Source organism: Daktulosphaira vitifoliae, unplaced genomic scaffold (genome assembly GCF_025091365.1).
Source record: "Daktulosphaira vitifoliae isolate Bord-2020 unplaced genomic scaffold, ASM2509136v1 Scaffold_1, whole genome shotgun sequence".
In the NCBI taxonomy this organism is placed as follows: Eukaryota; Metazoa; Arthropoda; class Insecta; order Hemiptera; family Phylloxeridae; genus Daktulosphaira; species Daktulosphaira vitifoliae.
In genome coordinates this window covers 69,956,251-69,967,191 of record NW_026099572.1, presented here as the reverse complement: position 1 = coordinate 69,967,191, position 10,941 = coordinate 69,956,251, and the positions used below count along the sequence as shown (strand labels likewise).

General features: G+C 24.9%; 2 protein-coding genes across 3 annotated transcripts; one reads left to right on the top strand and one right to left on the bottom strand.

Moving 5' to 3' along the window:
* Window positions 1-887: 887 nt before the first annotated feature.
* LOC126894150 (rab GTPase-activating protein 1-like) lies at window positions 888-6,860 on the bottom strand. 2 transcript variants are annotated; one of them, XM_050664942.1, is made up of 18 exons: window positions 6,735-6,860; window positions 6,479-6,665; window positions 6,170-6,350; window positions 5,898-6,081; window positions 5,446-5,622; window positions 5,184-5,378; window positions 4,854-5,129; window positions 4,622-4,790; window positions 4,304-4,548; window positions 3,982-4,170; window positions 3,410-3,535; window positions 3,165-3,350; window positions 2,921-3,095; window positions 2,744-2,850; window positions 2,094-2,177; window positions 1,969-2,028; window positions 1,708-1,902; window positions 888-1,642 (listed from the first exon to the last, which is right to left on the bottom strand). In XM_050664942.1, the coding sequence occupies exons 1-18, from the start codon at window positions 6,816-6,818 to the stop codon at window positions 1,457-1,459; spliced, it is 3,006 nt and encodes a 1,001-aa protein (XP_050520899.1). In that variant the 5' UTR covers window positions 6,819-6,860; the 3' UTR covers window positions 888-1,456. The 2 variants fall into 2 exon arrangements, with proteins under 2 accessions (XP_050520899.1, XP_050520900.1); XM_050664943.1 differs by having other exon boundaries at window positions 1,509-1,657.
* Window positions 6,861-7,682: 822 nt separating this feature from the next.
* LOC126894160 (DNA-(apurinic or apyrimidinic site) endonuclease) lies at window positions 7,683-10,633 on the top strand. The gene is made up of 6 exons (XM_050664962.1): window positions 7,683-8,095; window positions 8,173-8,299; window positions 8,901-9,047; window positions 9,108-9,251; window positions 9,762-9,942; window positions 10,174-10,633. Exons 1-6 carry the CDS (start codon window positions 7,826-7,828, stop codon window positions 10,289-10,291), a joined length of 987 nt encoding a protein of 328 aa, XP_050520919.1. The 5' UTR covers window positions 7,683-7,825; the 3' UTR covers window positions 10,292-10,633.
* Window positions 10,634-10,941: the final 308 nt, after the last annotated feature.

Genomic DNA, 10,941 nt, shown 5'->3' with positions numbered 1-10,941 from the left:
TTACAATAGTTAATGAAACCATCTGGGCAGCATTGAAAATTGTTAACGCTATCGACAAAATTAAGATGTATCCACGAATAATTAATTTTCTTTGAACTGAAAACAAACATAAGGTAGGAAACGAGAGAAGCGTCTAAAAACTGTGTAGAAAACTGGTCCCCAGAGACCGTTAAAAACTCCCGTGACTCTCGAGGTGACTTTAGACTTGTACTTCACAGGGTTCCGGCTAAAAAATTAAGAGGTACATACTGGGTTTTATGATTAAGTCAGTACTATACCAACGGTAACAAATAACAACCATTGCCACCGACTAGGGAAATCGCATAATATAATGAAAACTACTCGCCTTTTTAACCCCTTGCGAGCAATTTCAGATTTTTACACGCTTTTCCTGATGTTTAATTTTCTTTAGAATCTCTTTAGTTTTGAAATAAATGAGTAACGACATTTTTTTATGAGCCTTATGCAAAGGCTGGAACAAACAATTTGTGATACTAGGTATTTAAGTAAATACACAAATGTTTAGCCGTTTTATTTAGTACCACAATGTTTTGTATACTTAAGTGAAGGGAGTTCAACTAAGAAACGTCTTACAATAAAATGGTTAAACCGACATTTTCAAAGTACTAGCTTAAAAGTTAAATTTTATAAATTTTCTTTTTTTAATCATTTTTTATATTATACGATAATTAAATATGAATGTTGTAGTTTAAATAAATTGGCACTCTTATAGAGTATTAAGGATGAACCGAAAAATACTTTAAAAATTAGTAATTAAGAAAAATATATGATCAGAGACAAAAAAAAAAAATTCCTGAATTAAATTTTATTTTTTATTAATTGAAAGTGTTATGATAAACAGATCTACCAATATAACACAAAATGTAAAGTTTAATAAAGTATAAGAAAACTTTTATTATTAATTAATAATTTAATAAATTTTGTTTCCAAGTAACATAGTATATAATAACGAGATCTACTTATTCATATTCAATGAAATGTGTACAAATAAATCAGACATTTATTTTCACTTAGTAAGTGAAATGGTGAAAATAAAATAAAATTTGTAGTATAAATTAATAAACAATTATTCATAAAAAAAAATAATATTATCTAATAAAAATATGGCTTACTATAATTTTTTATAAAACACTATATAAATAAATAGTAGAAATGAATTTTTTTTTTAATGCAATTTTTTATTATTTTTAGATGCTATATTTTAAAAAGTTTTCAGCAACAATTTTCAAATTATAAACATAAAATAATTAAGCATTAATATTTACTTAAGTTAGATAATTCCTTAACATTTTGAACTATTTTTAAATTTTATATAAACCATATATATTATATAATTTATATTTTATAATTTTATACATAGAAAACATGTTAATAACTGACTTATTTGTCATTATATTTTTGTTCGAAAAAAAAAATACTATTTTTAGAACACATTTCAAAGTCCAAAGGAATGTGGATTAGGAGCAGAGTCTCTTCTATTTACTATCATGCGTAACTGATCATTTGTCTTGTTAGTAGCAACTTCTTTTATTGAAGTTAGTGTTTTTTGTAGCCATGGAGGAAGAGTATTCTTTGATGCCTGAAGTTCTGTAAACGTAACACCTAGCCTGTGTCCTAAATCCTGTTAACATGGAGCCTTAAAGATACGTTATTTTGTAATAACTTACATACAATTTTATTACATACCTGATTTCGACACTCAGATTCTACTAGAGCTAGTTTGGTTTGAGCTAGTTCTATTTCAAGCTCAGTGATTCGTTTAGAGAGTTTACTTTCATCAGTTTGACTAGTTGAAGCATCACTACTTTTCGAGGAAGAGTCATTATTTAATAAAGGATTTTCTAAAAATGACCTACACTTACTGCATTCACCTAATGTATTCTAAATAAAATTATTTTTGTAAATTATGTATATAATATTAGAAAAAAAAACATTTAAAAAGCATACTTTAAGTAATTTTATCACAGCTCTCATAGAAGCTTGTTCAGCATCTAATCTTTGACATATCTAAAAATTATTTTTAACATATGTATTACATAATAAATATACATTGTTTTTATTAGGAAACTCACTTGTTTATATTCTTTAATAATTGTCTGATCTCTAGTAATTTCTGAATCCGCTTTATTAATTTCTTTTTTCAATATATTTTTCACCTAAAATATATTTTAAATTTTGCTTATTAAGTATTACAATGATTTTCTTACGATTTATATTGTTTAAAAATTCAAAAGATTTTAAAATATGACATATTTTACATTGTGTAGATCTTAATTATGTAAAATAGTTTTACTCTATTACATATATTTTACTATAAAACTTATGAGTAATATAAATTTTTAATATGATAATTTGATAATGTTTAAGGAAAACATACTCATTTAGAAATGTGTAAAATGAAGTCTACATAAAAATACATTTTTTGATCAAACAATTTCAACTAAACAATTAGTTTATTGGACATATAGAATATTAGCTTTTCCAATAGTTTTAATTTGTTAAAGTAGAAGGTAGAGTTTTTAAATATTTTGAAGTTAAACTTAGTGTTATGAGTTTAATAAACTACAATGTAATTATTAGAAAATAGTATTTTAAACATAATAAGATAATTTTGAAGTAGTATTAAGATGAGAAATAATGTCAAAATCACTACTTCATTGGATATACAATAAATAAATAATTTTATAAAAATTAAATTGACAATTTTTTTTATGATACAAACCCTAGTAAGCTCTTCTTCTAAACGATTTTTTTCTTCCTCAGTTTGTTTTAAGGTCATTTTTACTTGATCTAATTCACTTGTAAAACTTTCAGCATTTTCTTGTGCTTCTATAAATATATGTCAACACATAGATTTGTTTATTTTAATTATTTTTACAATTTCATTATATTAAAATACCTTTTAAAGTTAAAAATTGTTGTTCATATTTTTTCAGTTTTTTTAATTTTATTGCACATGCGTTTTTTATTAGTTGTTTAGCTACTTCATCATTTCTAACTTTTTTTGGCATAGTCACTCTAAAATATTTGAGAATATTTTCAAAATCTAACTGCAGTAAATCTTTTTTGCAAAACTAAAATTAAAGAATTCAATTATGACAAAATATTAAAATTGCCTATTTTTATCATGTTTCTTTTTATACTTGTAACAACGCAATTGCAACTTGAAATAAAGTGTCCAGTCCTTGAAGAAGTATAACATCCATGATACGAAATACAAAAAATAGTGGAAATCTGGCCGTAAAAAGAGTAAGAAACCATTGAGAAGCATACATATGGGCTTCAATACCATTGGTATTAAAATGATTGTATAATTGAGGTATTTGTTCCTTATTAGTAATTGAATATTTATTAAATTATTATATAAAATTATTAGAATAATACATACTTCCATTAATTTGTTTAATTGATAAAGTTTTAAATAGACTGTTTCAAATCCGTCCTTATAAAATTCTCGTAATCCATAATCATACATCAGTTTTAATAAGACACAAAAAGCTTGTTCTTCTGGCATCTATGAAAAATCATAAAAAAATTTTAACACAAACCACCGAGTTTTTTAGTTATTATATTCAATTTATCTATATCTCTTTAACCTTTACCCCAACTATATGGGGCCAGATTTTACACCCGCTGTTGAACTGATGCAACCTCATTAGGGCAAAAGAGCCAGAAAGCGAGTAAGGTGTGGGTCACTGTTAGTTATATATATAATTTAATACCACTCCAGGAACCAACAGCAAACAACACAGCTGACACATTGGCGTTAAGGCGAACACTGAATAATACAATGCCCCATACTATGATCCATAAGTTTTTATACTCAATTAATTATAATAAATATACTTAATAATTTATTCCATTATTTTATCTTCCGATGTTTAAAATAAGTATGTTAAATTATATTGATTTTTAAATATTTTTTAATAATTAATAAAAAACTAAACAAAGTTGACTTACATGCAATAACAAAGTAGCAGCAAGAAATGTTAGCCCTTGACAATATCCTACTTCAGTATCATATACTGCATATGCTTTTGTTAAATGAAATAAATTGTCCTGACCAATACCTCCAGCTTCTTTAAAAAAATCATGAGCAGGGAATGTTCTATGAATATCACGCTGAATAATTCCACCACAATCACATTCCTATATTTATATAATATAAAACATTAATGCTTCTTTTAAGATGTTTAGATGTACTCTATATTTTTAAATAATTTAAAGAACTTATCAATGATCGAAATCAAGTAATAAGAAGTGAATAATTTGTAATTATTACTTTAGTGAGTAGTATTCTGTAAGTGTCCATAAGTTTTGGATCCAGGTCACCTTTAGCCAGACGTAACCAAACTTCACCACGTAAAGCTTCAGGAATTCCTTCTTTAACTAGAGCAGCTAACTGGCGGGCAGGTGGTGACTTACATGTAACCCATTTTAAGAGGACATCTTTCCATGATTCCAGCTCTAATTCATTACATTCTTTAGATACATCCCCTGTTCCACTTATTAATGGTTCATCATTATCTAAAAATATTATTTTAAAAATTCAACAAATAAACTAATTACATATTAAAATTATAGTATATTTAATTAATACCAGACAAGTTCTCGTCTTTAGGTGATATCATTTCAATTGAATTAATACTTTGTGCTCGAATAAAATTAGCCAAGTTATTTAAAGTTAAGTTCAATCGACTTTTATCCATTTCTCCAGAATTATCAATATTTAGAAGTTTATACTCAGCTTCAGAAGTACCAATATTAATCTTATAATAAATTATTTTATAAGTTGACAGTACTTTGTTTTTAAATCATACAAATAGGCTTACTTGTTGTAAATTTAAATAAAACTGATGTGTAACTTGCCGCCGACCAAAAACCCAAAACCTTTCATTTGCACCATATACTTTAATAGGTGTCTCTATTGATAATCTCACAGGTTCTTTAATTCTTTGCATAACAAGATCTACAGCAACTGTAATATATGAACATTGAGTTTCACTATTGAGAGGCTCAAATACTTTATCTGATGGATCCCAATGTCCAGTAATTATATATGTAGTTATATTTCCTTCAGTATCTAATAAATCTGTTCCCATAGATACCTAGAATAATTGAAATGAGGGTAGTAAATAAAATAGGACCACATTAATAATTACCATATCTAATAGTTGCATATCACTCTGCTTAACATTACGGCCATGACAAACAAGAACACCAAAACATCTTTCCAATTGTAATATTTTTTGCTCTGTATTGGATACAACTTGATTAACAGTCAAACAAACTTGTTTTTCAACATTAGCTCGTAGTTTAAGAAAATTTTTATCTCTTGGTACAGATACAAATGTTCCCTTATAAAATATAATTAAAATATTTTTACATACATCTATAATATTGTTATTATTAAAAAAAAAATACTTTTCCATCATCTTCTTTGATTTCTAAACTGACTTCAAATATATATATTTCAGTAGAACCATTTTTACTTTGCATGTCTAAAGTTACCCTAGAATCCAATATTGGTGATGTAGTACTCACAGTAGTTTTAGATTCTTTTTGGAAAGCTTTTACAAAACAAGTGGAAACACGGTTAACCTGTAAGTACAATGAATGCTATGATCAATTTGTTTGCACAACTGTTATATTAAGTAAATATTAAAACAGGCAGATTATATCATTGTAAAAAGAAGCACTTACATATTCTAGATATACATTTATTTAAAGTGTAGTAAAATATAAAAATATTAATATAATTATTAAATATTAGTGAGTACTTACAATAATTATGGTAAGATTATATATATGATCTTAATATTTAATCTATTGTTAATAGTTATAATTAATGTAATAGCTATAGTAAAATTACTTACTGCTTCTGAAATAGAACATTTAAATACATGACACTGAAATAAAGCATTTTTTTCACTATCACCGTGAGCCCAACTAAAAGCAAAACATGATGCTTCTTTTGTACCACTCACTCCATTTGCATAAAACATAATTCTTTCAATTTCATAGCGAGCAATTATAGTATTATTTGTACTATCAAATAATCTATAAGTAATAAATGTAATTTAAACTCTTCTTTAGCTAAAAAGAATTGATTATGAAATACATAAAAACAAATTTATAACAAACTAACATAACAGCTCCTTCGGATGATACAGGTATTGATACTGATATTTTCATATCTTGTCCAGAAACACGTTCTCTATTTAATATGGACATAATTCGTAATATTTCAGATTTATCTTTAGGTTGAGTAATACTGGCTGATCCAAGATAAGAAATCCCACCAAACATGGTTCCTTTTTGTATGATGCCTAAACATCATATTCTAACATTATTATTTGAATAACTAATAATTAATTTAAATGACTATGACAATTTTTGAATATAAATTAGTTATTAAGATTAAAAATGAGCTGAAAATAATTTGTTAGATATTTACCAAGATTATCAAGTATGTCTTCTGGTATTTTAGGTAATTGAGCAATATAACTTTCATTTTTGTCAGTCATGTTTTTATTTATTGAGCTTTGTTCTTTTTCTTCATCTAATATTTCATCAATACATTTTTGTAAATGATCCAAACCACCACTGCCACTAATACTTAACTGTGGCCGGCCATCAGACTTCTAAACACATATTTAACTTGGTAAGTAAAATGATTTTTCTACAAAATTAGCATAAAAATAAAAATTTACTAGTAATACAGTTTTAGGAATAATTTCGTATTCTTCACTTGTACTGACTGACTCATTGGAATCTACACTACTTCGATCTTCCATTAGTTTTTGTCAATCGCCATAATTAATTGTAATGCATTATACCTTAAAATTCAATCTGATGATAGTCAATTGAAATTAAGCATAATCACAAGATATATTTGGCAGATTTAGTTTAATGAATTGCAATTCGTTAAAAAGATAAAAAAATGAAAAAGCTATATAAAATTAAATTTTAATTAAAATATAAATTACACTATTATTAAGTACATAACTTAATAATTGACAATAAGAAATGCTTATTTTTTGATGTTAAAAAGTACAATATATACCAATTACATTATTTTGCAGATAATATTTTTAATATAAGGATATCCTATTATATATAAAAATGTCCACTGTATTAATATTAATATATTATTATCACTCTAGTGAATGCAATATTAAAAAGGATGAAACGAGAACTGTTAATGTAAATTTAACCATAAATAAAGTGATTGGTATCAGCTGATAATATTATGATAATATATATATAAGAATTTATAATTTTTTTAATTTTTCTTTTATGTGCCAAAGGAAAGATTTTTAATAAGACTATTTAGAGCTTCAAAAATAGAATTCACGTAAAAAATTTCCTTAAATAAACTAAAGCATACTGAATTTGTACAGTTATTCATGTCCAAAACCAAACGTGATCTTGAAAATATATGAAATGCTAAAATGTTTGGATCTTGTTTGTGTATAATATTAATACATTTCACTAAAATGCGATTCTTGGAATAAATATTATTTTCATTACTTTATTAGTTTTAACACTAATGAATTATTTTTACTTCAAACTAAAACATATAATAAATACCAATTCTAAAGAAATATTTAATGTTCAAGAATTCTACTGATAGTGTAAAAGAGTGATAAACACTCTAATGTATTCATCCAACGGTTTTCAATACGGTGATTTATGTTTTATTTAACTGGCAATTGAAATCAAAAAAATAATCCAGGATTTGGTTCAAATCATTTGTATTACAAAGAACACATAGTTTTTTTAAGTTATTATTATTTATTGTATGTTAAAGGTTATTAAATTTAAGATACTTATAAAAATGAGTACTAAATCTAAGCAAAAAAAAATGGGCGAATACGTCACATCTACCAAAGATAATCAGAAGAAACGTCCTAATGATGCTAAAGATGATTCTGAGGCTAAAAAATTAAAGTCTAATCAGGCTGAATTATGTCAAATTAATTTTAATTGTGAAAGAAAAACTTCAAATGACAAAACCTGGAATAAAAAAATTGTATCATGGAATGTTGCTGGGTTACGAGCATGGATTAAGGTAAAAAATATATTGTTGATGGTGACATTTTGATTTTACTTTTAGTTTGTTATAATGTATTGGTTATATTTATATAGAAAGATGTAATTGGTTATATCAAAAAAGAAGATCCTGATATTTTATGTTTACAAGAGACTAAATGTATAGAGAAACAAATACCAGAAGAAGCCAAACTAGAAGGCTATAAATTTTATCTTAATACAGGTGAAATATTTTTTTTTAATTTTAAATGCAAAGTAGTTATTAGTATATTTTTTATGATTTCTTTTAATACAAGTCATTAAAAAAAAAAACTTGTTATAAGTTAAATTTTTACTCCATTCCCAAATAATTTTTTCGTAGGATATTCAACTTAAAAATGATTTAACAGATTATGTATTAAATACCTTAGGTTGCATTTGGATATTTTATTCCACTGGTCAAAATGTAATGATTAATGACAGAACAATTTAATGCTGACATGTTACCATAAGTTAAGTGATATGCTTAACAAATGAATTATTCATCTTTTTGATCAGACACCTTATTACATCTCAAATCTTTTTTTGCTTCCTTTCATTTAATTTTTGTTATTCTTTGTCGTGTGCAAATTATATATCATACTTATAAAATGCAGTATTGAAGCATTATACCATTAACCCTTTAATGAAACCTTTTTAATCTCTGATAGTATTCTATTATATAATTGTTTGCTTAATCAATATATTAACTATTTATAGATATTGTACCATAAAATACTCAAGTTGAATATATTATAACATTAACTTTAAGTAATCAAATATAATATTTAATATCTATGTTATAGCTGAAAAAGCTGGTTACTCAGGTGTAGCCTTGTATTCCAAAGAGAAACCAATAAATGTACGTATGGGTAAAGAAATCAAAGAATTGAATGACACTGAAGGTCGAGTTATAGAAGCTGAATATGAAAAATTCATTCTTGTTGGCACTTGTAATAAAAATCATTTTAAAAATTTGAGCTGCAGAAATATTTTTTTGTTTTTTTGTTTAGATATTCCTAATTCTGGCCAAGGATTAAAGACATTACCAAAACGCATGAAATGGGATGAAGAATTCAGAAATTATTTAAAAAAATTAGATTTGAAAAAACCAGTAATTCTTATGGGAGATCTCAATGTAGCACATAAAGAAATTGGTAGTTATTAATTTAGCACATGAATCAATCTAATATGTAAATACAGAATGATTCTTTTAAAGTTAGCCACTTGATTTAAAATAATAATTATTAAGAAGTAGTTAAATTTTATACCTATGTAAAAAGAAGAATGCGGCCTAATATGTCTAATGATAAATATTGTTATACTGTGCTTCTCTACAGTCAATATTTTAAAATAGACATAGCTTCCAAAGTACTGGTCCAAAAGTTGTTATCGATCAGACATTTTCATAATTAGATTACTTTTTATTTTATAAGTTGGCTAAAAATGTATATTGTCATTTAAAAAATAAAGTTAGCACCCTTATAAATTAAAAAAAATACCTAGTTATTATTTTAAAAGAAATTGAGAGGTTAGCGTTAAAATCACCTAGTATAAATGTACTATTTTCTCTCATAACTATTGTATTCGGTTATTTTCTCTATATAGAATAATTATTCCTATAAAATTTAATAATTTCTAATACTCATTATTTTGTTACTATTAAGATCTCAAAAATCCAGCTACTAACAAAAAAACTGCTGGATTTACTCAAGAAGAAAGAGACAATATGTCATTATTACTTGATCAAGGTTTTATTGATACATTTAGGTTCATTAATCCAGACGTAGAAGGAGCATACACATTTTGGACTTATTTTAACAATGCAAGAGCCAAAAATGTTGGATGGTAAATAAATAAATTTATATTTTTATAAAAAAAATCTTATCAACATTAGATTAGATAGTTTTTAAATTAGTATTCAATTTTTTCTAATTACTCCATTATATGAAATTACAATTATAATTATGACAATAAAAATGCAAACAAAATCATTTGATACGTGAAACATTCTAAGAAAAAAATCTCCATTTGTATAAAGTTTTTCTTAACTTTTTATTTCATTTTAATTTTTTTTAGGAGGATTGATTACTTTATTGTATCTAAAAGATTCATGGATAATGTATGTGATAATGTCATTAGAAGTCAAGTATTGGGTAGTGATCATTGTCCTATTGTTCTGTACATAAATGTTTAAATCAAAAATCATTTTTTTATTTTTAATTGTGTATTTTGTTTAATTTAAAAAATTATTTGTTTTTAAGTGTATCCTTTTGTTTGCTTTAATGTATTTAATTTGGTTTTCAAGTATAAAATTAAATTATTATGTGTATTATGATTATTAATTTATTATTACTAATAAATTATTCAATGTTCATTTAGATAGTTTAAAAATGAAATTTTTTGTTAACGCCAACATTATTCTCAGTATATATATTTAATTGATGTATTATTTTATAGCTTGTAAACAATATAATTTATTTATTTGTCATTGTAGCCAATATATTAAATGGAAAAGAAATTATAAAATGAAATTTAATCTTATAAGTCTGACGAATTTTATTTAATGGGCTCACTCTAATGATCAAAATAAAAACTATTTTATAAGATTCTTCTAGATTGGAATCCTTTCTAAAAGAACTCTTGTTCTTGTTCAAATGTAACTAATTACATTTGTGGCAAAATTTAGATTTATTAAGTAGCCAATTAAGAAAAAAAAATGTATGTTTGGAATACTTAAACAACTCCTATTGTACCTAGTAGCAACATTGACTTTTAATGACAATATTCAATTTTTTAATTCATTAATTTTGGTCCTTTGTATGAAAAAGGTGAATACCTTTTTCA

What these genes read in the sequence shown, in the direction of transcription:
- LOC126894150 (XM_050664942.1), bottom strand. Translation starts at nt 6,818, where the DNA reads ATGGAAGATCGAAGTAGTGTAGATTCCAATGAGTCAGTCAGTACAAGT. An exon ending in TTCCTAAAACTGTATTACTA is followed by an intron (nt 6,666 to 6,734) that starts GTAAATTTTTAT and finishes ATATGTGTTTAG; the next exon opens with AAGTCTGATGGCCGGCCACA. An exon ending in AATGTTCTATTTCAGAAGCA is followed by an intron (nt 5,623 to 5,897) that starts GTAAGTAATTTT and finishes TTGTACTTACAG; the next exon opens with GTTAACCGTGTTTCCACTTG.
- LOC126894160 (XM_050664962.1), top strand. Translation starts at nt 7,826, where the DNA reads ATGTTAAAGGTTATTAAATTTAAGATACTTATAAAAATGAGTACTAAA. An exon ending in TAAATTTTATCTTAATACAG is followed by an intron (nt 8,300 to 8,900) that starts GTGAAATATTTT and finishes TCTATGTTATAG; the next exon opens with CTGAAAAAGCTGGTTACTCA. An exon ending in TGTAGCACATAAAGAAATTG is followed by an intron (nt 9,252 to 9,761) that starts GTAGTTATTAAT and finishes GTTACTATTAAG; the next exon opens with ATCTCAAAAATCCAGCTACT.